Here is a 26563-nt window from a genome sequence, read left to right on the forward strand (position 1 = left end):
TGTCTGGTCCCCATACAAAATCCCAGGCGTGCCACTCAGAATATCAAATTGTCGGTCCCTAAGCAGAAATTATTTCCTTACATGTGAGCGGGTCCACAAGATATGCATTGCACAGGAACCAATGAATGATGACACACTGTTATTGTATGCGCATGCTACCCTTCTAGCAATCTCATTAAAATCATATATTTTACCTGTCTACAGCACAGAGAATAATGAATCGGACCAGTGGGCTATCAAACAGAACAATGGTAGAGCAATGAATACTTACACAAGTCAACATCATTTGATGGCATGGATTAGTGAGGCAAGTGTAAAAATCACAAGAAACAGTTTGAAATGACTAAATATGAATTTATTATGCATTCGTTGAAAAACCACAATACAGATAATGAGATGTAATTTGGCAAACAAAGGAAGAGCGCAAGTCTCTAGCACATGGGTTCACCTCCTTCCAGATGAATTTGGACACAAAGCAAACTGGGTACTCCAGCCTCTAACACAAATACAAACATAACAAGCATAATTTACTATAAAAATCATATAAAATCAGCTCCCACCCTTTCAGTGATTCACACATTCTCAGTCACACACAAACATGCATTCTACTGGCTGCTGCTGGCTGGCTGGCTGGACGTACATGCAGGTATGGAAATAACATCTACATCCATGAATGTCAAAGTTTAAAGCAAGCCCCTGTCTGAGAGAACACAACCACCATGTCTGAAATGGAAGCATGAGACAATTTCTTGCCATTCTCTTAGTGTATGTGTGCAGATATTTTGCTTTACAACTTGTACACTATAAATGTTCATGAAACATGAAAGACAATGTAGCTACTGAAAATGTGTCTACTGATACCAGCTACTTTCCTTGGACACAGATACTGTTAAAACTGAAAGACTATCAGGAACAAAAAATAATATTTTTGGAAGCATTTCAAAGTTTTCAACTGTATATAAAAAAGGTAAGAATGGCATTATTTTCATTCCATCTGAAATATTCAAAGAGGCTTCTTACTCCCTAAATCTTCAAGGTTTTTGCTGGGTTTACTGACAGCACATTCCAAAAGAAAGCAAAGTATTGTTTTGAAATATTGAAGAGCAACATTTCAATCCTGGAGACCATTCCTGCTTCAGCAGCAACAGCAACAACAGCAACAGCCATCACACAAACAATGGAAGGCCAAAACAAATGTCCTTTTTCTCTCGTGCAACATCATTTTCCAAACCTGTACCAGAATGTTCTTGCATATAAACAGGAGAAACAAATACAATTTGTTTTGGCCTTTGTTGTACACTGTAAACACTATCAGGCAGTATCTGCCATTGTTTGACTCACTGAAACTAGTAGCACCATCCGAAATATACAACATTTCAAAATGACTTCATCTACTTTAGCTGACTGACTTACACTACACAACATAAGTGCCATATAAATGACATTTGGGAATACAGTGTAGAAAAGGGAGGTACTTTGAGGTAACGCAACTTTCAGTAGTGTTGAGAGCAACATGCTTGAACTTGGAATATGTATAACATTTCCTACACAACTTATGGCAGTGAAATAATGTACCATTAAACCAGACCGTGGAACGTGAACAGTGTTATAGGTGGCAAAGTTCATGATGGGTTGTAGTGGTTGAAGTAATACAGGAGGAACTGATCATGGACAACATTGCATCCTTTCAGCCGAGTGCTTTCACTGTTTGTACCAATCATTAAATATCAATACTGTTGTACCAAAACAATATTTTCCAAAATTAACAAAACCAATCTACAGGCCTAAACAATTAATTTCCTGTATGGATAAAAAACTGGGTGAAAAATCCAAAATACTTGATAACTGCACCTAAAAGCCTAAACATGTACCAGTGTGTGAAACTAAAAGCTTTTCAAAACTAGGCTCTGCTTACAGAGACCATGCAGCTGGGCACCCCCAACAACTGTTCGGTAACCTGTCACTGACAGAATCAAATCAGGATTACAATAATCCATTGTTCCACATAATGAAAAGAAAATACTTCAATGTTACCTATTCCCAGGTAGCAAAAGGTATTCTGAAACCATACAGTGCCATACATACATATATCCAGGACTTGGCAACACAAACCATCTCCAGGCACCTGCATCAACAGGAATCCATCAATCTCACTGTATATTTCAACAACAAATCATTAAGCTATCAACACAAAAACATGAAGAATTTGATCCCAGTACATTCTGCACAGCACCATGATGAGACTAAAGCAATGTGTTCTTTCTAATCATGGCTATATTCAACCATTCTATATGAACAAGAACAGTCACAAACAAGCCTGCTTATGGCTTGCAAGCGTTAACATGTTAGTCACAATAGGGACACTGGTCTTTCTTCCCCATCAACTACACAACCACCATACTTCTACTTTTCAGTAGAAGCAGAACGGCCAGACATGTTAAATTCAGGGGCACACCTTCAGCGGCCCTGAAACAATGTCAACAAGCTAATTAACGCCTTTTATGGATACAAAATAACTATATAGGACAAGGGTTTGGAGTTAATAAGAGCTCTAGCCATTGAATATATCCCAATTGTGTGTACTGTATTGTTTGCTTGCCAACAAGGTCATGGTGAAGTTACTATCTAAAGGCTATCATTTAGTCAGTGTACATGAGGTTAAAGACGTTCCTCCTGTGGTGTGTGATGACAATATAGGTACAAGAGCAGCAGGGTAGACACCCCATCACTAGCCCTACTTCTTGCACTACTACTACAAGTACCTCCGCACTGTGTCACACATGTAGACTTCACTGTTGTCACAAACCTGGCATTATCAAGCATAATTCTCGGCATTAAATGAAGATAATTCGCTCCGACATAATACCTTTCTGCATGAAGATCTGACAAACCCTCTCTTGGAGGTCACCTCAAGTTAATTCTTTGACCACCTAAGCTAAATAAAGGATGTTTGGGCTCTGGCTTGGTTTCATATTTTTTACCACCTCAATCTGTAAATTTCAAGTTTAGCTGTAAAAGTCCACTCAACAGAAATATTCACTCTAAACCTTTGTGTGTGTAGATGTTATGGCACACAGAATGACAGAGGAAAATAAAACTACACAACATATATATCAGCTCAGCCTACAATAGTTTCATTGTGGTTGTTTATGAAATTCAAAATCAGATAAGCTGCTCTGATTGCTTAACTCACTTGGACTAGAAAGTTCACCTGAAACTCCTATAAAGAGTTTTCAGATCTTCACTTACAGAGGAATTGTATCAGAAGTTAAACTCTGATCTTAATGAGATTGCACTACAATATTCTGTTAATGAAATGCAAATTTATATCAATGCAATAAATGTAGTAGATGTGATGAAATATTCATCATTGAACCCAGAAGTAGGCCATATGAAAAGCCAATAAAATCTTGCATCATACCCCTAAACCCTTCATATCAACAATCTCACATGTTTTGCGTAAATACAGAGTTTTTCTATAGAATTATCTTAATAATATTTGGTTATGATGAAGGTATACTAATGATGAGAACTCAGTGTTTCTAGAGGTACATAGATCCGATACTGCTGCAAAGTGATGACCATGTGAATGGGCCTTGACAAAGTAACTCAATCAAAATCTTGATCGGTATTGAAACCATCTAAGCACAACGTATGACAAAGTATACATGTTTATTGTAAGATTCTGATCTTGGCGAGTCCTCAATCTGAGATCCAGTTTCATGGGAGGAAAACATCTACAGTTGTGAACTTCTTGTTCTACTGAGGGCAGACTACACAGTCCTGATGGTTCTACCTGGACCTTTAAAGTTAAGAACAGGCATTTCTTTCCTGAAAGTTTCTTCAATGAGACAGTAAGGTCATTTTAGTGTGAAGATTTGCTTGAACTTACTATTTGATAAATTAACAAAAAAACTCAAAACATGTGTGTTCCTTATTTGTTTCCCTCAGTGTATATAATGCAAGATCTTGCACATGATAGCATATATTACATCTACATTTAATGCAGTTTCAAGACAATTTGACAATGGTATAAGGATCAAAACTGAAACATCTCTGTAATAGTATTTGTTGTCCATAAATTGTGTCTACTTTGTCATCTGCTAACATCTACAAAATGCCTATCAAACAGTTCTTCCTAGAACATATCACACCTTTAGACATATGTGTACAAAGTAGGTGATCCAGAGGGAACCTCCCTGGGGTGCAAAACCGTGTTGCTAACAAGCCATGTTGGACCTAATACCTCCAGAGATCAATTCGAAAAATATGTTTCAAGAGTAATAGGAATCATTTATCTACTGAACGGCTAAACAATGATAAGCTAGTAGAAAGCACCTCCATGTGAAATGGTATGTTATTGTGAGGTAGTGTTCACTGGAAGTTCAAAAAGAGGGGAATGCCCAACAGAGACATGACAATCGCAGCCTACAGTGTATTCTATTTTTTCATTGTTCAATTTTATACAACTGTGTTTGGCATATTTGTTGATGTGACCAAATGATATGCAATAGAACCATGGTAACTGAAAAATTAATTGTGTGTGACCAGGTTTTCTTCAGATTTTCAAATTAAAATATTAGTATAGAAATGGTAGTGAGCTCCTGGTCGAAGTATGGAATTGTTTAGGATATATATTCAGGAAGTAAAGGAGTCTGTGTTATATCACCAACATTCTGATTTCAGCTCTTTGAGCTTAAACAGACATGTAATATGTTTTCTTTTTCTTACTATCCAGTACACAACACAAGATGTTCAAGTCATAATCCCTTTACTCTTTCCCCAACCAACCAAGAATAGGAAACATATTAATATAAGCATAAATTCACAGAACTTCATCGTTTGCGAGACAATGCCAATTTGAAATTTGATACATATACAAACAAATAAATAAATATAAGGCAACACGGTGACAACATAAATAAGACCTTCCTAGAAAGACAAAAATGTCCAGTACATACATGGGACTCACAACAGTGCAAAAAGAGTTATCTCCCCTGCACTATGGCAAACTGAGCAAAGCAACCCATTGATATAATTAGTATTCCTAGGAGAGACAAAAATTTGAGCACACTGTTTAAAACTGCTGCCTTTTGTAGTAGCGGACAGTTACAGAAACAACGAAGGCACTGCTAGGTCACAAATAAATCACAATGCATGCAGAAGGCTATGTGTCTCCTAAGGAACCGGTACTCATTTTGCGTTCTCGCATTGAAAATTTCCTATCTTTGACCAAAGGAGTGGAGTTTTTACGAGTACACACACTGACACTTCGCCGAAGACTGTCCTCGCGAGACTGTGCATGCTCGATACCTGCTTGCTTCACCGCATGCGTGGCAAGCATGTCGATTGTTGCATATGCAATTGGTGTGGTGGGCACAGTTTTCTTTGGCTTTCTCTTAGACTCTGTTGGAGATGCTGCAGCACATGCTGTGGACAAGTCTATCTCTGCATAATTTAATTGGGGATTCACTTGCTCTGGTGGCATGGGGGACATTGGCACACGTGGGGACAGAGGGGGCGAGGCACTCCTGGTACATGAGGGGGAGTGTCCACTACTGGAGTGCAGGTCATCTTGCATGTCTCCTTCAACAAGGGAAGTGTCTCTATCACTGTTAGCTTTCCTATCAGTACTCAATCTGTCTATTTCAGTGTTGACTGTTTCTTTCTCTGGACTCTCAGAATTTTTATCACTACAGTGCAAAACCATATCAGTATCATGCTTGTCTGGGGCTTGTCCAACCTTGTCCCTTTCAGGACTTAATTGATTTTTGTCACCTTTCAGATTGTTTCTTGGGCTATGTAAATGCTCTTTTTCACTGTTTAATCTATCTCTTTCACTATTCAACCTGTTTCTCTCACCAGTCACTTTCTCTCGTTCACTGCTTCGCCTATCTCTTTCACTGATCAGCTTCTCTCGGAACGTCCTCTCAGGAGAGACTTCATGATCAGACACATGCTTATGGCTAAACACAGAATCCTTCGCACCTGTTGTCATATCCACATTCATGTAGGCATTGTACTCTTCCCCATGTGACGAGTTGGACATGGTACTTTCAAAACTGAAGACTGTTCCAGAAGACGGAGAGTAGGGCGTTTGGGGACTGGATGTACAGCTCTCGCTTGCTGTGTGTCGCCGCTCCACAAACTGGTAGTCTCTGCCTGACCTGGGTCGCAGTATGGTGGAGGCGGGGCTACTCCGTACAGTGTCTTCACTGCGAATACTGTGATTGTCACTACTCTCATGGGAAGAAACAGATATGGCATCCAGTTTGTCATTGAGATCATCCACAGAGACAACCAGAGCACTATAGTGTAAATTCTGGGTGTCACAACATTTGGCACTGTGAGGGGACGAACCACTGGCGGTTTCTGCAACAGTAACTGTAGAGTAAGGTCATAGAATATTTCATCTACATTAAGAGCACTTTTTGTAAACATTGAAATAATTTTTTACCTGATACATAAACGCAATTTCATCATACTTGCAACTGTAATGATTACATAAATATCACAACTAACAATTGAATTACACATGCCATTAACATGCCAAATAATTATCCAACGCACCAAGAAAGCAGAGCATGAACAAACATGTAAATGAAAAATTATATAATATTATTACATAATAACATCCCATGAACATGGACTATTTACATGAGGATGTCTTCTAACTTTCAATTTGATAATGCAAATACATATATAAGACACTAAAGAAGTTATAAAGAAGCAATCATATCAACCCATTTGAACCAATGATGCTACAAGTGATATTGAGGAAGTGAGCTGCAGAGGTGTGTTCATGCAAAAGTGTTTAGTAAGCAGGAAAACAGGCATACATGCTGTCAGGGCAAGCTTATCCTATTATGTATATAATCTTAATTGAAAATCTGTACTTGTAAAACTAGCAAGACTAGCTCAAAGTATCTAAGAATCATAATTCTAATAAAGTAAAACAAGTAACGTTTTTTTCCGGTATGAGGCGTACACATGAAGCAGTGTGTTAGTGGTGTACATGTTGCAGCTACATGCAAACAATGCTGTAACATGCACTGCTAGCTAGTTGGACGTGAGATAAGTAAGAAGTTACTATTTTAGTCAGTCTAACAGGAAGATACTTATCGGACACTCATCAACCAATACACAATCTAGAGGTTTTTCTCAAGGCCTGTGTCACTGCATCCTGTCATATGCAAACTCTCTTAGTAGACAACACGGAAACACATCACACAGTCAGGTTATAACAGAACACATGACATACAGATTAAACTACAAGACAAACATAGCCTGTCTTTCTACTTGATGCCTTAATGGAACTCGGATTATTGATGTGCTTTTCTATCAGTCCTTCTTGCAATAATGTCTACATATTATAGAGCTCTCTCCAAATCTCTGTACATATGGAATAAAGTTAGTTGCAATTAAGTGAAAAAAAGGCCAATAAAAGTATAAAATACATGAAAAACTGCAGACTACTATGAAGCTTCTGTGCGAGAGCAACATGATGATGCAATGGACAATTACTGTCATTCTCATGGCAAGCAGTGCACTGAGATTTGGAGAGGCAGTGGGCTAGCAACAGAAAGAAGTGGCAGGCTCCAAATACCAAGCTATCAGCATTCCAAACAATGCAAACCCTCATGCTGCACATACCTGCAGAGTTCAGGTTACTACGAGGGACCCAGATTTTCCCATTCTCATCCTCCACCGGTGGACAAATTCGGAGTGTTGCACGGGCTTTGTCCTTCTGGCCTGCAGGGTTTAGGGCAAAAGAGTCACTGGTGCTGGATGATCTTTTACTTGGGAGTTCTTTCATCTCTACATAGATTGCATCAGAATCCATCCCTCTGGGTGATAACTGTGATTCTATCACCGGAGACAAAGTTGAAGGGTATGGCTTTGTCTTGGGTGGGATAAATGGAGGCAGTGATGTAACATGGCGAGCAATCTCTGCTGCTTTTTCACTGGCACTGAGTTGTTTCTTAACAGGAAGTGGCAAACTCATTTTACTCTTCAGTTCTGACAAACATGCATAGTTTCCTTTCTCTTCCATTCCTAGCCTTGAACTACCACCATTCTGTAATAGTTCAATCAACTTTTCATCATCTGTTTTGGAGGATTCTGTCAATTGAAGGTAAGGATTTGTCAACTGAAGTTGTTGCTGTACATGCAGCACAGTCAAGACTCTCATCTCGGGTTTGGTTTCTTCTACCTTAAGAAGGGGTTCTGTGATGTTTCTCTTCAACCCTTGACAGTTACTGGACTTACTGATGATTTCCACAGGGGCACCAGGCTTATCATCAAGAGATAGACTTTTACTACCTCTGTATTCCCTGGCTCTGTTCCTTTCAGGTGGAAGAGGAGGTGGCAGGTCTTTGGGGGAAGGTGGCATTTTGATTTCAGTGTTAGCCTCCTGGTAGCTGAGTCTGTTGGGGAAGCTTGATGAACGCTGTCTGCCAACCTTTATGTGAGGAACAGTTTCTGGCAGTTCAGGCTTACTCTGTTCTCCTTGGTCTGACTGACTACGTTCTAGGTAACTGGCTCGACTTCTTGCCCCTGTCAGGTTTTCTTGACTTTGAGATGCTGCTTTTTGGTCTCTGGAGCTTCTCCTCATAAATCTGGCAAGAAAGCCACCACCTTCTTTTGGTGTCTCTTGGGATGGTGTATTTTCAGCTGCCTGGCTCGTATTAGAGCTGATGTTGGATTTTGATGGTGTCTTCTTTTGATCTGATTGTCTCTTTTGGAAATTGAGCAAATTTGGAAAAGGCATTGCAGGTCTGGTCACCTCACTATTAGTATTCTGATTCAAACTGTCCCCTCCTGGTGTTGAAGATACATATGTCTGGAGTGTCTGCAGGTTTTGCAGGACTTGAGAATTTCTGTTACTCTGTAATCCAGTCATCTCCATGTAGTTGCTTTCTTGCCTTGGCTGTCGCATGTAAGATGCAGCTTCATCTATCGGCTCGGTTATTCTCAATTCAACTGAAGGTCTGGGACTAGAGGAATATCCATAAAGGTCACTTTCAGATGATGATGAGTCTGAAATTCTTAACTTCGGACATTCAGGTTCAAACTGCCCCATTTCCATATATTGACTAGAATGTTCTGTGTATCTCCCTCCCTGAGCACCAATTATCTGTGCTCGAGATGTGACACTGGTTCTGTGTGAATCAATGCCAACCCCAAAAGGGTGTCCTTCTGTTGGTGCCTTATGCTCTTCTTGAAATCCCCCCATAAGTAGGTAGGAATCTTGTGGTCCAACTGATGATGTAGAAGAGGGTTTTGAAGTCTGGAAAACTATCATTGGAGCATTGTCATATCCATGCAGCTTACCCTGAGACCCAACAGACCGACTCCTATCTCTGGAAGGAAGAGCTGGTGGTGTGAGACTCCCACCAGGGTGAGCGGCTACAACAGTAGACGTTTTTGACAGATTCTTTCTCAACAATGCTGGCCCTTTGGGTGGCAGCTCAGGTGGTGGAGTATTTTCCTTTTTTATGCATTCATTGGCATATATTGGCTCTCTCTGCCACTGAGGACCCCTCTCCTCCTCTTCCTCCCACTGGCTACTTTTTAAAGCAATACGGGACTCACTGGACGACCTTGCTCCCAGTTTCTGTTTGATAGCTTGTGTATGAGGAGAATTCTCCTTGTTGAACACAGACACATTGCTCAAGCTGCTGCTGCAGGCACTGGAAACGACAAGCTTGTCTCCGCTTCCTGGAACACATACATGACTGGACTTGTCATCTTCATCATATTTAGACAGGTTTACATAGGGGAGTGGAGCAAGAAGTTTAGAATGAGAAGGGATTTCTCTCAGCTTGCTTAACAAATTAGGACTGAGACAGTTGGCTTCCATGTTCTGTTTTTCGGATCTTGTGGTTCTGAGCTGTGCTACTTCTGTGTTACACTTCTTGGTGTCTACCCACAAGTCTTTCTTGGTCTTCTGAGGTAGACTGGAAGATTTCTCTAATATGATTGTAGGAGCTTTGGTTCCTTTAAGGTCAACAGTTTTAGTCTCATCATCAAATTTACACACTTGCAAAATTTCATCCAACAGAGTGATTTCTCTTTGCAAGGAACTCTCTTCTCTTTGAAGTTTCTGAAGGGCTTCTTTCCTTTTAGTCCTGTCATTTGCCATTCTTATTTCATCTTCAATGACACTAAGTTGGTAGTTTCCCTGGCTTCCCAGACTTCTTGAGTACCCATGATAATCTCCTCTGCCTTGAAGCTTGAACAGATCTTTTGCAGAGCAGGCTGTGGACAGCCCGGTGACATACGGTTGAGAGCTGTTCTCATATGGAAGGGAGGAGTAGGAAGCACCATGAGAACATACACGAGATGTGTCAGAACCTCTACCTAGGAGAGCAGAACATGATACGCAGGACTTAGCACTGTCTCTTTCTGACTTCTGACCTACAGCTTGGGACACAACATTTGCTTCAACTTTACGAATTCGTTTAGGGGGGACATCATATACTGCCAACAGTCTTTGTCGTTCTAGATTTTCAATGCTCATTAACTTTGACTTCTCTGCTAAGGCTCCCATCCTCCTGTAGTCCATGACACTTATGGAGTGTCGCTTCTGCCACCCCCAGTCCTCCTGATTCCGCATATCGCCACAGCAACCCAGCATGCTGGGTGGCAGGCCATGGTTGCCACTTCCGAAAGAAGATCCCACAGAGTCAAAAGCACCAGGGATCTGGGAGCCTGTGGTGGAATATAAATGTCCCCATCACATCATTGCCATATGTGCCCTCTTTTCATCACAACATCAACATACACAACAATATGTCATCAATTTATAAAGCTAGGAAACTCAAACAATTCCACTACTGAAAGAGGACTACTGACTTGAGATAAAGCAGACCTAATGTCACCACTGCTTCCTTGGCCTAACATGTTCTCTATGCTACAAACTTAAATACAAGCACAAACTATCTACACAGGTAGTAGATCTAATATTTGATTAAATGCTACCTACATCATTGTACATATTCATAAAAAGAGGAATACTTGCTTCTTATAGCCCATATTTGAATCATAGTTCAGTAATTTATCACAAGCATTTCACAGTTCCTGCCTCACAGTCACTGTGTACAGAAAATCCATGTTAGAAATGGTCTTTAGCAGCCCATGCTTGTCTAAAGAGGTGACATTGCTTGTTGTAAGAAGTGACTAATGGGATAGGGTGGTCAGACTTGCTGACTTGGTTGATGCATGTCATGGTATCCCAGTAATGTAGATCCATGCTCATGATGTGAATCACTGAATTGTCTGGTCCAGACTTGATTATTGACAGACATAACTATGGGTTTCAATTAGAGGAACTAGGCTCTCTGCAAACATTTGCAAAACAGTGTCACAGTACTATTGTTCACCTAATTATATATTACATTCACTTCAATAGTTTAACATGTTTCCAAAGTAGTGACTTGGTTGGGATTCCTTCCTGTCAGTACCAAATTTTTATTATTTTTATAACTTTAAACCGTAACTTATCATTACTTAATATAACTTAAAACCTTAATTAGCACTACTTAACATAACTTTAAACCGTAACTTATCATTACTTAATATAACTTAAAACCTTAATTAGCACTACTTAACATAACTTTAACCGTAACTTATCATTACTTAATATAACTTAAAACCTTAATTAGCACTACTTAACATAACTTTAAACCGTAACTTATCATTACTTAATATAACTTAAAACCTTAACTTAGCACTACTTAACATAACTTTAAACCGTAACTTATCATTACTTAATATAACTTAAAACCTTAATTAGCACTACTTAACATAACTTTAAACCGTAACTTATCATTACTTAATATAACTTAAAACCTTAATTAGCACTACTTAACATAACTTTAAACCGTAACTTATCATTCCTAATATAACTTAAAACCTTAACTAAGCACTACTTAACATAACTTTAAACCGCAACTTATCATTACTTAATTAGGAGATAAACCTACTGTGTTTTGAAATTCAATATAGTCCCACTGTAGAATAGATACCTCTTTGTTATAATTTTGAACCAAGCGCTTTAGTTTGATAAGCTGTCACTTCAGTTGGGACATTGTTTTCATGGACTTTCGAAGGGGAGTGTTTTCTGATGGACTTTCAATTCCCCTCCTGACAAATTCTAACGGTGGTGGTTGACGGAGATGCAACGAATATCGATCAGAAAAGGTTTGTAAACAACATGTTGTCATGAATAAAGTTTTTATAATGTTATATTTTACTTTCATTGTCTGTTGTTTCAATGAGGAAATAGCTTTAATTGTTCCCGTTCTGGTCACCATAGAACATTTCTCTAACAGTTTCATAAACATTTCATTTGTATGCAAAAGATATGCCTTCGTTAAATCTTTTAATGTCATCATCAAAGCAGTCAGGATTGCGGCCTAGAACGCCCCAAACATCCGATATCAAACTACCGTATTTCCACTGTTTGACACTATACGCCGTCTATTAATTTTGCAAGATCCCTTGACTCGGCGTGTATTAGAGACCTGGCTGGTATTAGAGACCCAGCGTGTATTAGAGGAAATATAGATACGTTTTACAGTTCATATGGGAGTGATCGATCGGCAGCCATTTTCTGTGAACCGATATGTAGGCTATCTATGTATTCATACGCACGTTTTTTTTGTGAAAAGGCTTAATATATTTGAAAGGGGTTTCCGTAGCAAAAAGGAAACCTCTTTTTAACCAATCAGAATCAAGCATTCATCAATGTCATGGTAGAATATAACTTAAAACCTTAACTTAACATAACATAATATAACTTAAAACCTTTACTTAACATTACTTAATATAACTTTAAACCCTAATGTAACATAACTTATAATTAATAACTACAGATTATTTGAAAACATAGGCACACATCACCTCTTTGCAGTAGAGTTTTTCCTATACAGAAACAGAACCTACCATAACCTGAGTGTAATGTTATGAAATGCTATACTGGTATGAGGTACATGTAACTGTATGTCTAGGCACTGGTTGCTAGTGCCCTGCCTGCTGCAGTGGTGAACAGCCTGACTCTGTCCTCCTCCTCCATGCTAGTTACACGGTCTTTATCTTGACTGCACCAAATGGTTGTGTTTTGACATAATGGATAATGTGAGCCTAAACATCCAATAAAGAAGACACTGGGTCCTTGTTTGCACTTCCCATCAACAGTGATGAGGCAAGGTGCTGCTTTAACTCCAAGTCTTTCATCACTAGGTATTTGCCTACTTAGAAACATAAACTGTTATGATAAAACATCTGTCCTCCCCACACCGAGATAAGAGTACAGGTTTGCCCACATCCCAACCCTACCACAATACACAACAGGGGGAATTCATTACCATTCAAGCATGTTAACACAGATCAACACAAAAAAACACCAGGTGCCCAAAATATTATAAACAGGAGTAAATAGGCAATCAGACTCTCCATTTGAAACCTGTCCCACAACTCAAAACAACCTTATATGTTTTCCACAATCTGCAAGTCCATGCCTATCATGTTACAGGATGTTGGACTTTTTCTTCCTGTTGGCAAACGAGGCTGCCCAGTACTGTTTCTGCAGACTGAAAGCTGACAATGGGACTAATTGGAACCAACAATAACCTGAGGTGTGAGCTCTCTTGGGAACTCATTTTCTTCCAAGGAGAATGTTTCCCCATCCAAGATGAGAGATTAACATAATTGACGTGACAGAGGTGTAATGGCCTAAACAAACAAATTGTCAACCAGTTAATTCGCTAATGCATGAAATCATAATTTTAATTATTAATAGGAATTTCAAACAATGATCTATGCTAGTCACTAATGAGGGAAAATCCGTACAGTTTGTACAGCTGTTCCAATTATTTTCCTATAAATTGGTATCCAAATATTCTGAAATTGAATGAATAAAGACAATTTAATAAGAAAATGTCTAAGACATTACCATGAGAAAAAACGTTGTGTGTTCATCCAAGCCTCATTTGCCTTGAATGTAACAACTTAGATCTAAGCCTTGACAGCTGTTCACTGCAAGATCTGAGCCTATCTTGTCCTGGTTGAAACAGATGAGTGCCTCTCCAATGGCCTCCATAGAAAGGGAGCCGAGAGTGCCTGACTGCAGTAACTCAACACTGAGGTAACAGGACGCTGAAGGAGACCCCCCCTCCCCCTTGAAACAAATGCAGAGCCAGTATTAACTGTAGCCCACTATAAATACTGGCTACTCGTATATGATAGATAGGTTCATATGTCAGCTTCTTTCATCATTGTCTACTACTGGATCCCTGATACGGTGATTTCCTCTACTTTAAACTAAAACAATGGTCCTATCATACTGTTTTATATTCTGTTAGTGTTCTGTGCAAATAATTATGAACCACAATTATGTTATTTACGTGTAAAATATTCAAATGTTTGTTGCTAGTAGAATGTAAGTTCCATCACCATTCAATACAAAACTGTTAATTCAATGCTGATTTCACATGACGTTAACAATGAGACATTACTAGCCGTAACTTGTTATCACAATTGCAAAGCTCTACAAGCAGATATCGCTTAAGCTGAAAGAAGAGAGAGAGCAGCTGAAATTGATGCCTTGTCTGAAGAAACGAGACAGCCACTGCTCCATACCAGGACATGGGTGAGACAGGGACAGAGAGAAATGTATAGCCTTCTGGTGAAATCAATGCTCACAGCACACAGCCAGACTTGCAATATAACACTTCAGAACTCAGTGAAGTTAGTCTGGTGGAAATCTGGTGAATATGATTACAAAGTATGAAATCAAATTGAAAATGGATAAACAATATACTCACTTCTTTTGTTTATGTTACTATGGCAACTGGGCAGTTTTCCCTGACTGGCCTGTTGTACAATGCTGGCAATTTCATCAGCCTGCTCAGACAGAGCCACATGGATTCCCATTCCTGGAAAACAACAAAGCAGTTTCCATCACTGTAACGTTGGAACTACAACAGATACTCTGTGGAAGTAATTGAGACATGTAAGATAAGCATGAAAACTATAGTATAAAGACTCTCTTCGTCCACAGTGTCCCTACATCCTTGCCCACATCTGTCCCACACTGTAGGACTCCCTTCACTCACAGTGTGCCTACATCCTTGCCCACATCTGTCCCACCCTGTAGGACTCCCTTCACTCACAGTGTGCCTACATCCTTGCCCACATCTGTCCCACCCTGTAGGACTCCCTTCACTCACAGTGTGCCTTCTTAGTGCCTGTAATTAGTCATACATCATAATCACAGACTATTAACAGATCCTATTGTCAGCCCTTAATATTTAATGTGGCTTTGTGCGGTGACTGACTTAAACTGTGGCAGTGCTATCTGAATGGTCGAACAAACAAAGACACTGGTAATCGGTAATGAGAGGCAGGATTAGTCCGACAGCACACTAGCAGTTCCCCTCTCAAGTCCATCAAGACATACAGCATCACATTGCCTTTTTACTACTCTTCCACACCATTAAATTTCAAGTCTGAACCATAATTTGTTTCTGAAATATTACACCAAGATATTTTTTCTTAATGGTGAATATTAAAGTGCATTAGTACCAGACCCAATTACAAGCTGCTGTCCAGGTGTTGACATAATAGAGAAGCTTGTGGCCGTACAGACCCCTACAGAAGGCCACCAGGGCGTGGGAAAGTTGGCATTTGTAAGCCATGTGGATGGGGTGTATCTTGTCACCTCTGCTGTTTACAGTGAACTGTAAGCCATGTGGATGGGGTGTATCTTGTCACCTCTGCTGTTTACAGTGAACTGTTAGCCACATGGATGGGGTGTATCTTGCCACCTTTGCTGTTTACAGTGAACTGTAAGCCATGTGGATGGGGTGTATCTTGTCACCTCTGCTGTTTACAGTGAACTGTTAGCCACATGGATGGGGTGTATCTTGTCACCTCTGCTGTTTACAGTGAACTGTAAGCCATGTGGATGGAGTGTGTCTTGCCACCTCTGCTGTTTACAGTGAACTGTAAGCCATGTGGATGGAGCATGTCTTGCCACCTCTACTGTTTACAGTGAACTGTTAGCCACATGGATGGGGTGTATCTTGTCACCTCTGCTGTTTACAGTGAACTGTTAGCCACATGGATGGAGTGTATCTTGCCACCTTTGCTATTTACAGTGAACTGTAAGCCATGTGGATGGAGTGTGTCTTGCCACCTTTGCTGTTTACAGTGAACTGTAAGCCATGTGGATGGAGTATGTCTTGTCACCTTTGCTGTTTACAGTGAACTGTAAGCCACATGGATGGAGTGTGTCTTGCCACCTTTGCTGTTTACAGTGAACTGTAAGCCACATGGATGGAGCGTATCTTGTCACCTCTGCTGTTTACAGTGAACTGTAAGCCACATGGATGGAGTGTATCTTGTCACCTCTGCTGTTTACAGTGAACTGTAAGCCACATGGATGGAGCGTATCTTGCCACCTCTGCTGTTTACAGTGAACTGTAAGCCACATGGATGGAGCGTATCTTGTCACCTCTGCTGTTTACAGTGAACTGTAAGCCACATGGATGGAGTGTATCTTGTCACCTCTGCTGTTTACAGTGAACTGTAAGCCACATGGATGGAGCGTATCTTGCCACCTCTGCTGTTTACAGTGAACTGTAAGCCACATGGATGGAGTGTATCTTGTCACCTCTGCTGTTTACAGTGAACTGTTAGCCATGTGGATGGAGTGTGTCTTGCCACCTCTGCTGTTTACAGTGAACTGTAAGCCACATGGATGGAGCATGTCTTGCCACCTTTGCTGTTTACAGTGAACTGTAAGCCATAAATGAGGTGCTTCAATTTTTTTCTGTTGGTTTACAAATTTTGGTTTGTTCTTACAATGTTCATTGGTCAAAATAAAAACATAGTCTTTAAATGAAAATGCCAGTGGTCGAAATAAATTGTTACAAAAATAAGTCACATGCAGTGCAGGACTGAAGCATGTACTTAATACCATGATGGTATAAATTTGAAGTGAACCCTGCAATAGATTACAAACACAAGTCCAGATATACAATGACCACTTTTCATAAGCCGTAATAACAGGATTAAATTGCGTACTTCAGACTTGGAATATCTTGTGTTTCATGCTCACAGTAAATTGTAGGCGTGTATAACGTTATAATATGAACCCTTTACCCCCCTCTACACAGATGTACTTCCTGAAAACTATACTCAAGAAAATATGGTAGGTGACCAAACCAGTATATTTATGACCCTGGTCTGCACTCATGCGATACATGACTGTGGCTATTTTCACACCTACACAACTGCGGAAAACACTTACTTATGAGTTATTTCATATTTTGAATGAATCTTCTTTTCAAAACAAAATAATTTGAGTGATATTTCTTGTTAACTTATTTCGTATTTTATTTTTAGACCATTAAAGTCTGCAGTATTAAAAAAATATCAGAAAGGTCACTTAAACTGTATTTTATTTTGCTATTTCTCATGTCGGCAGATCTGTAAACCAACAACAACAAAATTAATCGCCAAATGCATATCAATATGTGAAACCTTGCAGCTATATCGAAAGTTGTGATAACCTGGGATATAATATAGGCACATTTCAGAGTATTTTCAAAACAATGAATATTTGATGTATTATTGATCAGCCATTATTACAGAGTGTTAATGTTTTCTCTGCTGGGATAGAGGAATTTTGTATTGTCGATGTCAATTGCTCCATGTAATATAAAATGAAAAGCTTTCTAGACAAAATGCCCTCTTGTAATTATGCTATTTAAACAATGAAGGTTCAATGGTTGGTTTTATCTCTTTTGCGGTTACTCAAAACTGGATTCAAGATCGGAAGCCACACAGTGGGTTTGGAGGTCGAAGAAATTCCACATTTTATCATACCATTGACAAGTTGAGATGGGTATTAAATCGAACAATGCAGCTTCGATGTATTGTTGCTGTGATTTTATTATATGTGAGTAAACTGCTAGATTTATATACATTTGTTTTTCACAACTAAAGCAAAATGCAGAATGGATGCAATCACATGCTGCTGGATACAAAGTATCATGTACATAATAGTTTTACAAATACATGTACTGAGACTGGGAATTTAATTTCATCACTTCATTTGGATTATCACACATTTTAGGAAAATTCTTGATGAATTTTTGGGAGCCAAGGGCGCAGTGCAACCGAGATATGGGAACAAGGCTTCCCAGTAGCAGCCAGTGGGTTCAGGTGTTTGTGGTACATACTGACTGCTTAACTCCAGACCAGTGTAGGAAGAGTACTGCCTTCAGTTGGACAAGCCCTCACAGGAAAGTGAAGCATCAGAATCCACAGGATATTCATGTACGAAGGGTAACCTTTTTCTGTATACGTGAGTGAATGAGGTTAACACTACTACTAACAGATTTTCAGCTAAATGATAACATGAGGAAAGCCGATTGCAAGTCATAACATCTTAAACTTCAATGATACACATCCACACAGGTATGATGCTTTCAGGCCAAGAACATGTTGGGCAACTTGAATGATGGGCGCAACTCAGGACAGCAAACTAGGGCTCCACAGATCCCTGAGTCAATCATGCAAATGCCTTGGTAACTACACTTGTGACTTTAAGCACAGCAATTACTTAACAAGCATGGTACATTTCAAGCAGAATAGGGTCACATTGGAGATTCTCTTATGGACTATCAGACTAAGAACAAACATATATTTATGATTTTATATAGGAATAGTTTAATTGTGTGGAATATGGCCCTTGCAAATGTATGTATGCTATCAGCAGCCTTTCAAGCACTGTCAAGATACTTTATCCTCACTACACCACGTAATAGTGTGCAAAAGCTCTGATTATGTATTGAAAATAGTGTTAGGCCAAAATTTGAGACTGAACATTACAGTGTCTAAAGAGATCCCCTCCCCTGTGTGCTACTGATTGATTTCTCAACAGGATAACAAGAAGGCAGAAATAATTGGTATCAATGTCTGTTTAATTCTCAGTTTTATGCTCAGTGTTACCAATAATCTGCACCTCAGATAAAGATTATTCTGTGTCAGAACTAGAAAAAAGTTTGCCAAACATGCAATGAAGGAAGCAGCCTCACTAGCAACTCTCTGAACTCACCAAAACTCAAAACATATCCTCAGCCTATACTCACTTTGACCTTTGTGTTACATTAAACATACCTTCATCTTCTTCCAAATGTATTACCCAGGTACAAGCTGTACATCTCGAGTTCCGTACAAAATGTCCAATTGAGAATTGTTTTACTGGAGCCATGGCAAAAACTCTTAGATGCATGCAAAAAATGATATGATCATGCATACACTGAAGTTGACAGAAGCTTTAACTTTACTCAAACAAATAAAAGTCAGAAGGAGTGTGTGCATAGACAGAAAGAAAAGGGAACATTTGGTGACTTATTGTGTAACAATGGAGTTTGATTGTTATTGTCCTAAAAAGATATATAACGTGACTAACCACAGGTTCGGTTAGTCCCGTGGGTACCCGGGTCCTACTCAGGACTCATCCGACCTGAGTACCCCATCCCTGCCCTACCTTCCCACCTTCACATGCATCCTGAATCACTTGGCAGTCAGCTGGTCACAGCTATATCTGTTAATATCCAAGTTGGATTCCGTTTAGACACAATTGAGGGATGATACTTTAATGCAACAAGTTGGTAATTGTGGAAAACAGGAATCCTGGTGTTGTAGAACTTCCACACAAAACTCCCATGTACTGTAACATGGCCTGTCATGACACACAACAGTTTAAGGTATTCATAACTGTTCACAACTGACTAAAGGACTTGTGTATTCTTATGACAAGAAACCATTGTATTTCATGAACTGTCATGAATTCAAACCAATAGATTCTACAAAATAACCCCTGGTTCAACTTAAGGGGCGGGTTTAGTATTTTATTGCAAGATCCACCAGCAATAAAATGCCAGGTGACATCAGCCTCGTAACACTGTTGGGGTCATTGATTGTCCACAAGCTCCTCTCAGTGATCTCTCATCTCTTCATATGTCGTTGAATAAGCCCAGGGATGTTGGGAATTCTCAATATTTGTTAGTGAAACCGGTTTGTGCAGTACATAAGCACAAGCTTTGGTATTACACAATGAGAAATACAGCTATATATTTATTAAACGGGTGATCACTCCACGGGCGAGTAATAAAAACTTGTACAGAACTCAACCAAAGTGTAGTTATGTGTGTCAAGTTTGGAAAGGGACATTGGTTCGAGCTTTTTATTATGAGTAACCTTGACAATCCATGTCAACCAATCCATATGCTAGAATATTTCAAAGAGGCTGATAAATTTAGTAAAATCTAAATATTTTTTACATTTGTATACTTATCCTGCATTACTCCGTATTGCATTTACTGCTGTCTTTGACAGAGAGACAAACTGTGTGAGATCCAGCTGCTGAAGAAAGTGGTCCCAACCAGCTCAGGAGGCAGCGCCCTCTCACAGTCGGCACGTGACCCGGAAGTCATGACGTCACACCAAAACACATAACTGCTTTAAACATAACATCTGAAACTTCGTGGGGAGGTAGTGTAGCGAAAGGGAGGGCTTAGACTTCGTAATGCAGGATAAGTATACAAATGTAAAAAATATTTAGATTTTACTAAATTTTTTAACTTATCCTGCATTACTCCGTATTGCATCTTTATCAGACGGCATGGCCGGTGGGCATACCTGCAGATGTGAACCATAATAAACCCTTGTCAAGGTCCGATGAATCTGCACCGCATACAAGTGATGACCGGAACATCTACGACCATTCCTGTCTTCAGGAAACAAGAGTCGATGCAAAAACGAAACGCCCAAATAAGTAACCGAAATACAATGAGGCGTGTAGCTAAAATATAGAACTTACCGAAGAGCGAAAGCGAAACGCAGTAGAGCCCTCTAATCTGAGGTGATAAACACCAGAGAGTTTGACGGGCCCCGCTCGGGGTATCGAAGAATCAGCGGCGTTGGCGGCAAAATCTACGACCAATCCCAAGAGCGAATGCGAAACGCAGGAGCGCACTCTAGGCTGGAGGCAAGGAACACCGGTGAGGTCGACGGGCACCGCTCAGGTATCAGAGAAGCAGCGGCGTTGGCGTCGGCGCCGGTGTCCACATCTACTACCATTCCTGTCGTCAGGAAACGAGAGTTGATGCAAAAAGTAAAACCCGGATAGGTGACAGAAATAGAATGAGTCGGGTAACCCAAAACTAAAACTGACCTAAGAGCGAATGCGGAACGCAAGAGAGCCGTCTCGTCTGGGGTGATAAACACCAGAGAGGTCGACGGGCCCTGCTCAGGGTATCGGAGAATCAGTGGCATCGGTGATAGATGACCTGTTGGGTTACAACCAGGGACCAAAACTGTGAACGCCGGCGGCAACTTTCAAGGCTACATCACGGAAGTAGTGGTTGGTGAAGGCGGTGTCCGATCGCCAAGAACAGGCTTCCCTGAACGACTGGATGGAACAGTATACCGTGAAGAACCAGTGTAAATATGATCGCCCTGATCTCGTGTCAGGTGATAGCCTTTGGGGGGAGGGTCCAATCCGCTTCATAAGCTTTAAGGATGACCGCCCGGAGCCACAGGGAAAAGTATTCCGGCTGACCAACGACTGCGACGAAGGGGAGACCGGCAGAAAAAGGTGTTTCCTAGACTTGCGGCAGGCTTTAGATCGTCGTAGAATAACCTTCAGTGCCCTTACTGGGCATAATGACGCTCTTCCTCATCCTCGGCACCCACAATGGACGAGGGGGGAGGGGACAAAGAATGATCTATCAGGCTGTCCTGGGAGTTGAGTCGAACCGGGCACGGGAGACGTCGAGGGCGTGCTGTACATGGACTCGAGCGGCAGTAGCCAAAACCAGTAGAAACACCCGTCTTCTTCTTTAGGTCATAGAAGGAAGACGAGGGGAGTGGTTCGAAGGGCGTTGAAGACCACATTCAGATCCAACGCAGGCGGTCTGAACTTGGCCTTCAGGTCTTCAAGACTGAACGAGCGCAGCAAGGCCCGTAGGTCGGAAATTTTCATCTTTCTCGATCGTCCGGGATGGCCAGAACGGAGTAGATGGCGACCAGGTATGTGGGGGTGGTAAAGCCCTTCAACCGACGGGTGCTGCGCAAGTACAGAATGAACTGATCAAGGATCTGCGGTGACGCTGTCATCGGATCCTGGTGTTTGTCAGAACAAAATGCCTGGAACGAGCATCATTTATCAGCATACAGTCCCCCTGTAGATGGGCAGTGGGCTGAAGCAATAGCCTTGGTCGCTCTAGCCGAATAGCCCTTGGCTTTCTGCAGTTGTGTCAGGCGTGCAGACGATAACATGCGGGTATTAGGGTGTGGCAACAGACTGTGTGGATGGAGCAGAAGGTTGGACCACACCGGAAGTTCCAGGGGTTGTCTCTGGCTATGTTTCGGAGGTCGATAAACCAACTTCTGGCTGGCCAATGAGGCGAGACCAAAGTAAATGGCAGGGGTCGAGTGGCCTGGATCTCTGAAGAACCGTGGGAGGGAGAACCGGAGTCGGAAAAGAGTACGCGCGTAATCCTTCTCAGGAACGACGGAAGGCTTCGACTGCCACAGCGGTCGTATCCGGCACTGGTGGAATGGAAGACGACAGCTGGCAACATTCAGATATGAGGCAAACAGATCTAGGGTTGGGGTGTCGACCGTTTGACATAGTCTGGCCAGAGGCGCCAGAGAGCGTGAGGCGTCGGAGAGCTTGAGGCGCCTGGAACGCCGAAGATGGTGATTCTTGGGGGCGCCGGTCGAGTTTGTAGCGCCGGGAGAGGGGCGAGTACCCTGGGTCCTCAAACACCACACTACGGTGACGTCGTCAGTGAACACGATCAACAGGGCGTGACCGAGAATGCACTGTCAGCAAGTGACGTCCTGGATAAGCCTTTATCTCCAAGGCTGTTGCTGTGTCAATGGTGTTGATCTCCGGATCACAGGTGGTCACAATGTGGGCTGCATGGTGTGGGCCACTAGCCACTGACAAGGTGGCAGTGGAAGAACTGGAAGTCATGGTAAATGAGGTCGTCTACAAGATTGCAAAATGGAGAAGTCAGCAACAGGGCTCTGCGATAACCGGGTAGTAGGAAGTCGAGGCAATATGTCCATTGCACGAAGTAATGAGATCGTTTTCATCCCTGAAGCGGCGTATAAGTACTCCTGTTCTTATAGTGAGGTGACGATGGAGGACTACAACACAATACGAGACAGGTATGCAACAGCGGTCAGCGGGACGGTGGAGAGACTTTAAGTATCAAATCAACACTGTGTCCGGTAGTCAAGGGGGAAGACAGGAAGGTGTCGTAGTCTAAAAGATCAAACCGGACGAAGGAAGGCGATCTTTTCCATCCCTTGAACGCCTATAGGCGCTATCGTTCTTATAGCGAAGGGTTGAAGAAACAAGGTTCCTCGTGACAGCCGTGTTGGTAGAGGAGGTCTATTGTTTCCAACATCCGTGCATGGATGGACTGCGACAGGCGCCTGGTTGAGTGGTTGCACCAAGCGTACAGGTAAACATGGAAACCAATCTGTAGAAATACATGGCACCCCTTGCCATGGTAAGTTGACCTAATTCCGGTCGGAGTTAATGACAGTCGGAGTACTTGACACGTGACATGTAAATCACTCTGCGCAGTAGCCGAGAAAGCCGCATTGGAGTCGGAACTGAGGTGCAAACTCCACACACAGACAATCCTCAATGAACTGTGTGAGAGATGAACAAGTGGCGTACCCGAGTTTTGCGATAAAACGCGGAACCCCCATGGGCGTCGTGGAAAACCCAGGGAGCGCCGAGGAAGAGCGCCGGAGACATCAGAGGCGCCGGAGACATCAGAGGCGCCGGAGACATCAGAGGCGCCAGAGACATCAGAGGCGCCGGGAGCACCAGAGGCGCCGGAGACATCAGAGGCGCCGGGAGCGCCGAAGACATCAGAGGATGCGGAGGCGCCGGGATCGCCAGAGGTGCCGGGAGCGCCGGGGACATCAGAGGCGCCAGGAGCGCCGGAGACAGAGGCGCCGGAGACATCAGCGTTGTCGACGAAGATGGTGTAGGAGACCGTGAACGGTCGTATGTCGTGCCATGGGAGGCAGACTCTACGTTGGGAGCGCCGGAGCCGTCGGTAGTGTTGGGAGCACTGCGCAGCTCCGCTGAGCGCTGCTGCCTTCACATAGATGGGGGTCGACGAGCACGTTGAGCGAGGTGTGTCCTGGATACTCGCATGAGCTGAAGGATCACAGCGACGAAATAACTGCAACCTCGGCACTGCCTTGTGTAAGTACAGGGCGTCGTACAATCACGGCAGAAAGGGGCGGCCCCGACCAGATTTGTTACCGCGGCAACAAGTGCAGCGAGGCAGAAAATCTGGAATTTAAGCAAAACATAACTATGTGGCAAAACCACAAAGTGCGGGAAGCATAATGTGACTCAGAAACTTTGTATTTCAATGAAGTTTATGAGATCAAACAATGACGCTAAAAGGTAGCGAAAAAGCATAGCTTTAAGCAAACACATAACCATGTGGCCGAATCACAAAGTATGGGAAGCATAAAGTAACTCAAAAACATAATATTTATTGAAGTTTATGAGATCAAACAATTACGCTAAAAGGTAGCGAAAAGGCATAGCCTTAAGCAAACACGTAACCATGTGGCAAAACCACAGAGTACGGGAGACATAATGTAACTCAAAAACGTCGTATTTTATTGAAGTTTATGAGAGGAAACAATTACGCTGAAAGGTGGCGAAAAGGCAAGGCTTTAAGCACACCAAAACAACATACATAAATGTTATGTATTACCCAAGCCAAAGAGAGAATTCAAAACGCAGAACACGAAATTACGTGGCCACGTGGTGAATGGCCAAAATGGCGGGAAAGAAAACAAAATGGCGGGAAAGAAAACAAAATGGCGGGAACAACATTGCGCCCGTAAATTACTGTGACGTGAGCCACAAACGAGCGATAAACGTTACAATTTACGAATGGGAAGACCCTAAGGTCACGGCCCATAACAGTTAACAATGTAGCAGCATATAATGAATGTAGAAACACGCAAAATATAAAAAACAAACAATAGGCTTTAATTTCCACAAGGGATACAAAGTACGTCCGTCCGTGGAGGTGACAAAGCAGTTATGTGTTTTGGTGTGACGTCATGACTTCCGGGTCACGTGCCGACTGTGAGTGGGCGCTGCCTCCTGAGCTGGTTGGGACAACTTTCTTCAGCAGCTGGATCTCACACAGTTCGTCTCTCTGTCAAAGACAGCAGTAAATGCAATACGGAGTAATGCAGGATAAGTTAAAAAATAGCTAATATCAGATATGTGAGTGACAGTTGTATAGTTTATAGAGACTGTTAATACATGGCATTTATCAGGCAGAATACTGCCATTGTGACCTGGCAAAAAACGCCCCATTAGCTGGTATTTATCAAATCAACTTTCATAAGGAGAACTTCAAGGAATAGCTATGAAATGTCAGCTTGACGGGTAGGTCAAGATATTTACTTGGTGAAAGAAAATATCTGAACCCTTGGAAACTCGACTGAAACATCCTGGCAACTGAAGTTCTCCAAACTGCAGCCAGCGCAATCTGTAGGCTCCAATCTACATGGCAAACAACAAGCTGCCCCATTCTTTTGTCCTACCCCTCAAATAATGAATCACTCAGGAAAACTGAATTTATCAGCCAATTACATGTGTGTACTTGATTGCCGGGGTAGGAAGCTGATGCTGCCCTCATAAGCTCAAACTCTGAATTATTGTCCAACATCCAGCTTCATTATCATCAGCATCAGTCATCACACTCCTCCCACACCAGCTTCAAGTTTCCAATAAAACTAACAGTTTTTTCTGCCACAGTATTCACACATGTATATATATGTTTAAAGCCTTACATTGAACGTTTCATCTAAGCCTGTTGATGTGGAAAACAACTGTACTGTTCATCCCTGTGGGGATCTAACAACAATGAGGCAATCTCCAGTGGGCAGTTTCTTCAAAATAGGTCACAAAAATGGGTTGACCTTTGATATTACATTGCTTCGTATTGCTCTATGTGCACTGATTTACCAACAGAACAGTAACAGAATTTAGCTAAGATATAGTCTATGAATCTTTTATTACACAATACATTTCCAAAATTATGTTTCTAATGCTGTTTTGTGGAATACAGATAGCTAAGACTTGCTTTTTCATTGGTTTTGATTAAATTAAATGCGATATCCCATAGAATGTGTAACTTTCTAAACCTATAGACCAGTATTTACACATATGATTTAAATATTGATCTTTCAGAAACAACACAACTGCCATAATCCTGTTTGAACACATTAAAAACACTTGCTCATTCAAGAAATTCACTAAATTTTCAATGCGCAGTGAATTTCCATAGCAAAGCCCAAAAATAATGCTTACATTTTAACTGGAAAGATGTTTGCATGACACACCAAAAAACAAAAACAATTCTAACTTCCATCTTTATTTATAGATATTTGTCAAAATACCATCAGACGACCT

At 41.5% G+C, this 26563-nt stretch overlaps 1 protein-coding gene across 1 annotated transcript in view; it reads right to left on the reverse strand.

Annotated features, from left to right (window-relative positions):
• Positions 1-333: 333 nt before the first annotated feature.
• The window catches only part of LOC124113708, a 55388-nt gene continuing 29158 nt past the window's right edge, over positions 334-26563 (reverse strand). The window contains exons 5-7 of the mRNA XM_046474195.2: positions 14829-14939; positions 7654-10713; positions 334-6372 (exon numbers count right to left, since the gene is read on the reverse strand). Of these exons, the coding sequence (XP_046330151.2) occupies positions 5168-6372; positions 7654-10713; positions 14829-14939 (4376 nt within the window). The 3' untranslated portion in view covers positions 334-5167. The remainder of the gene's footprint in view (positions 6373-7653; positions 10714-14828; positions 14940-26563) is intronic.

This window comes from Haliotis rufescens, unplaced genomic scaffold (assembly GCF_023055435.1).
Source record: "Haliotis rufescens isolate VD_foot unplaced genomic scaffold, xgHalRufe1.0.p SCAF_66, whole genome shotgun sequence".
Classification (NCBI taxonomy): domain Eukaryota; kingdom Metazoa; phylum Mollusca; class Gastropoda; order Lepetellida; family Haliotidae; genus Haliotis; species Haliotis rufescens.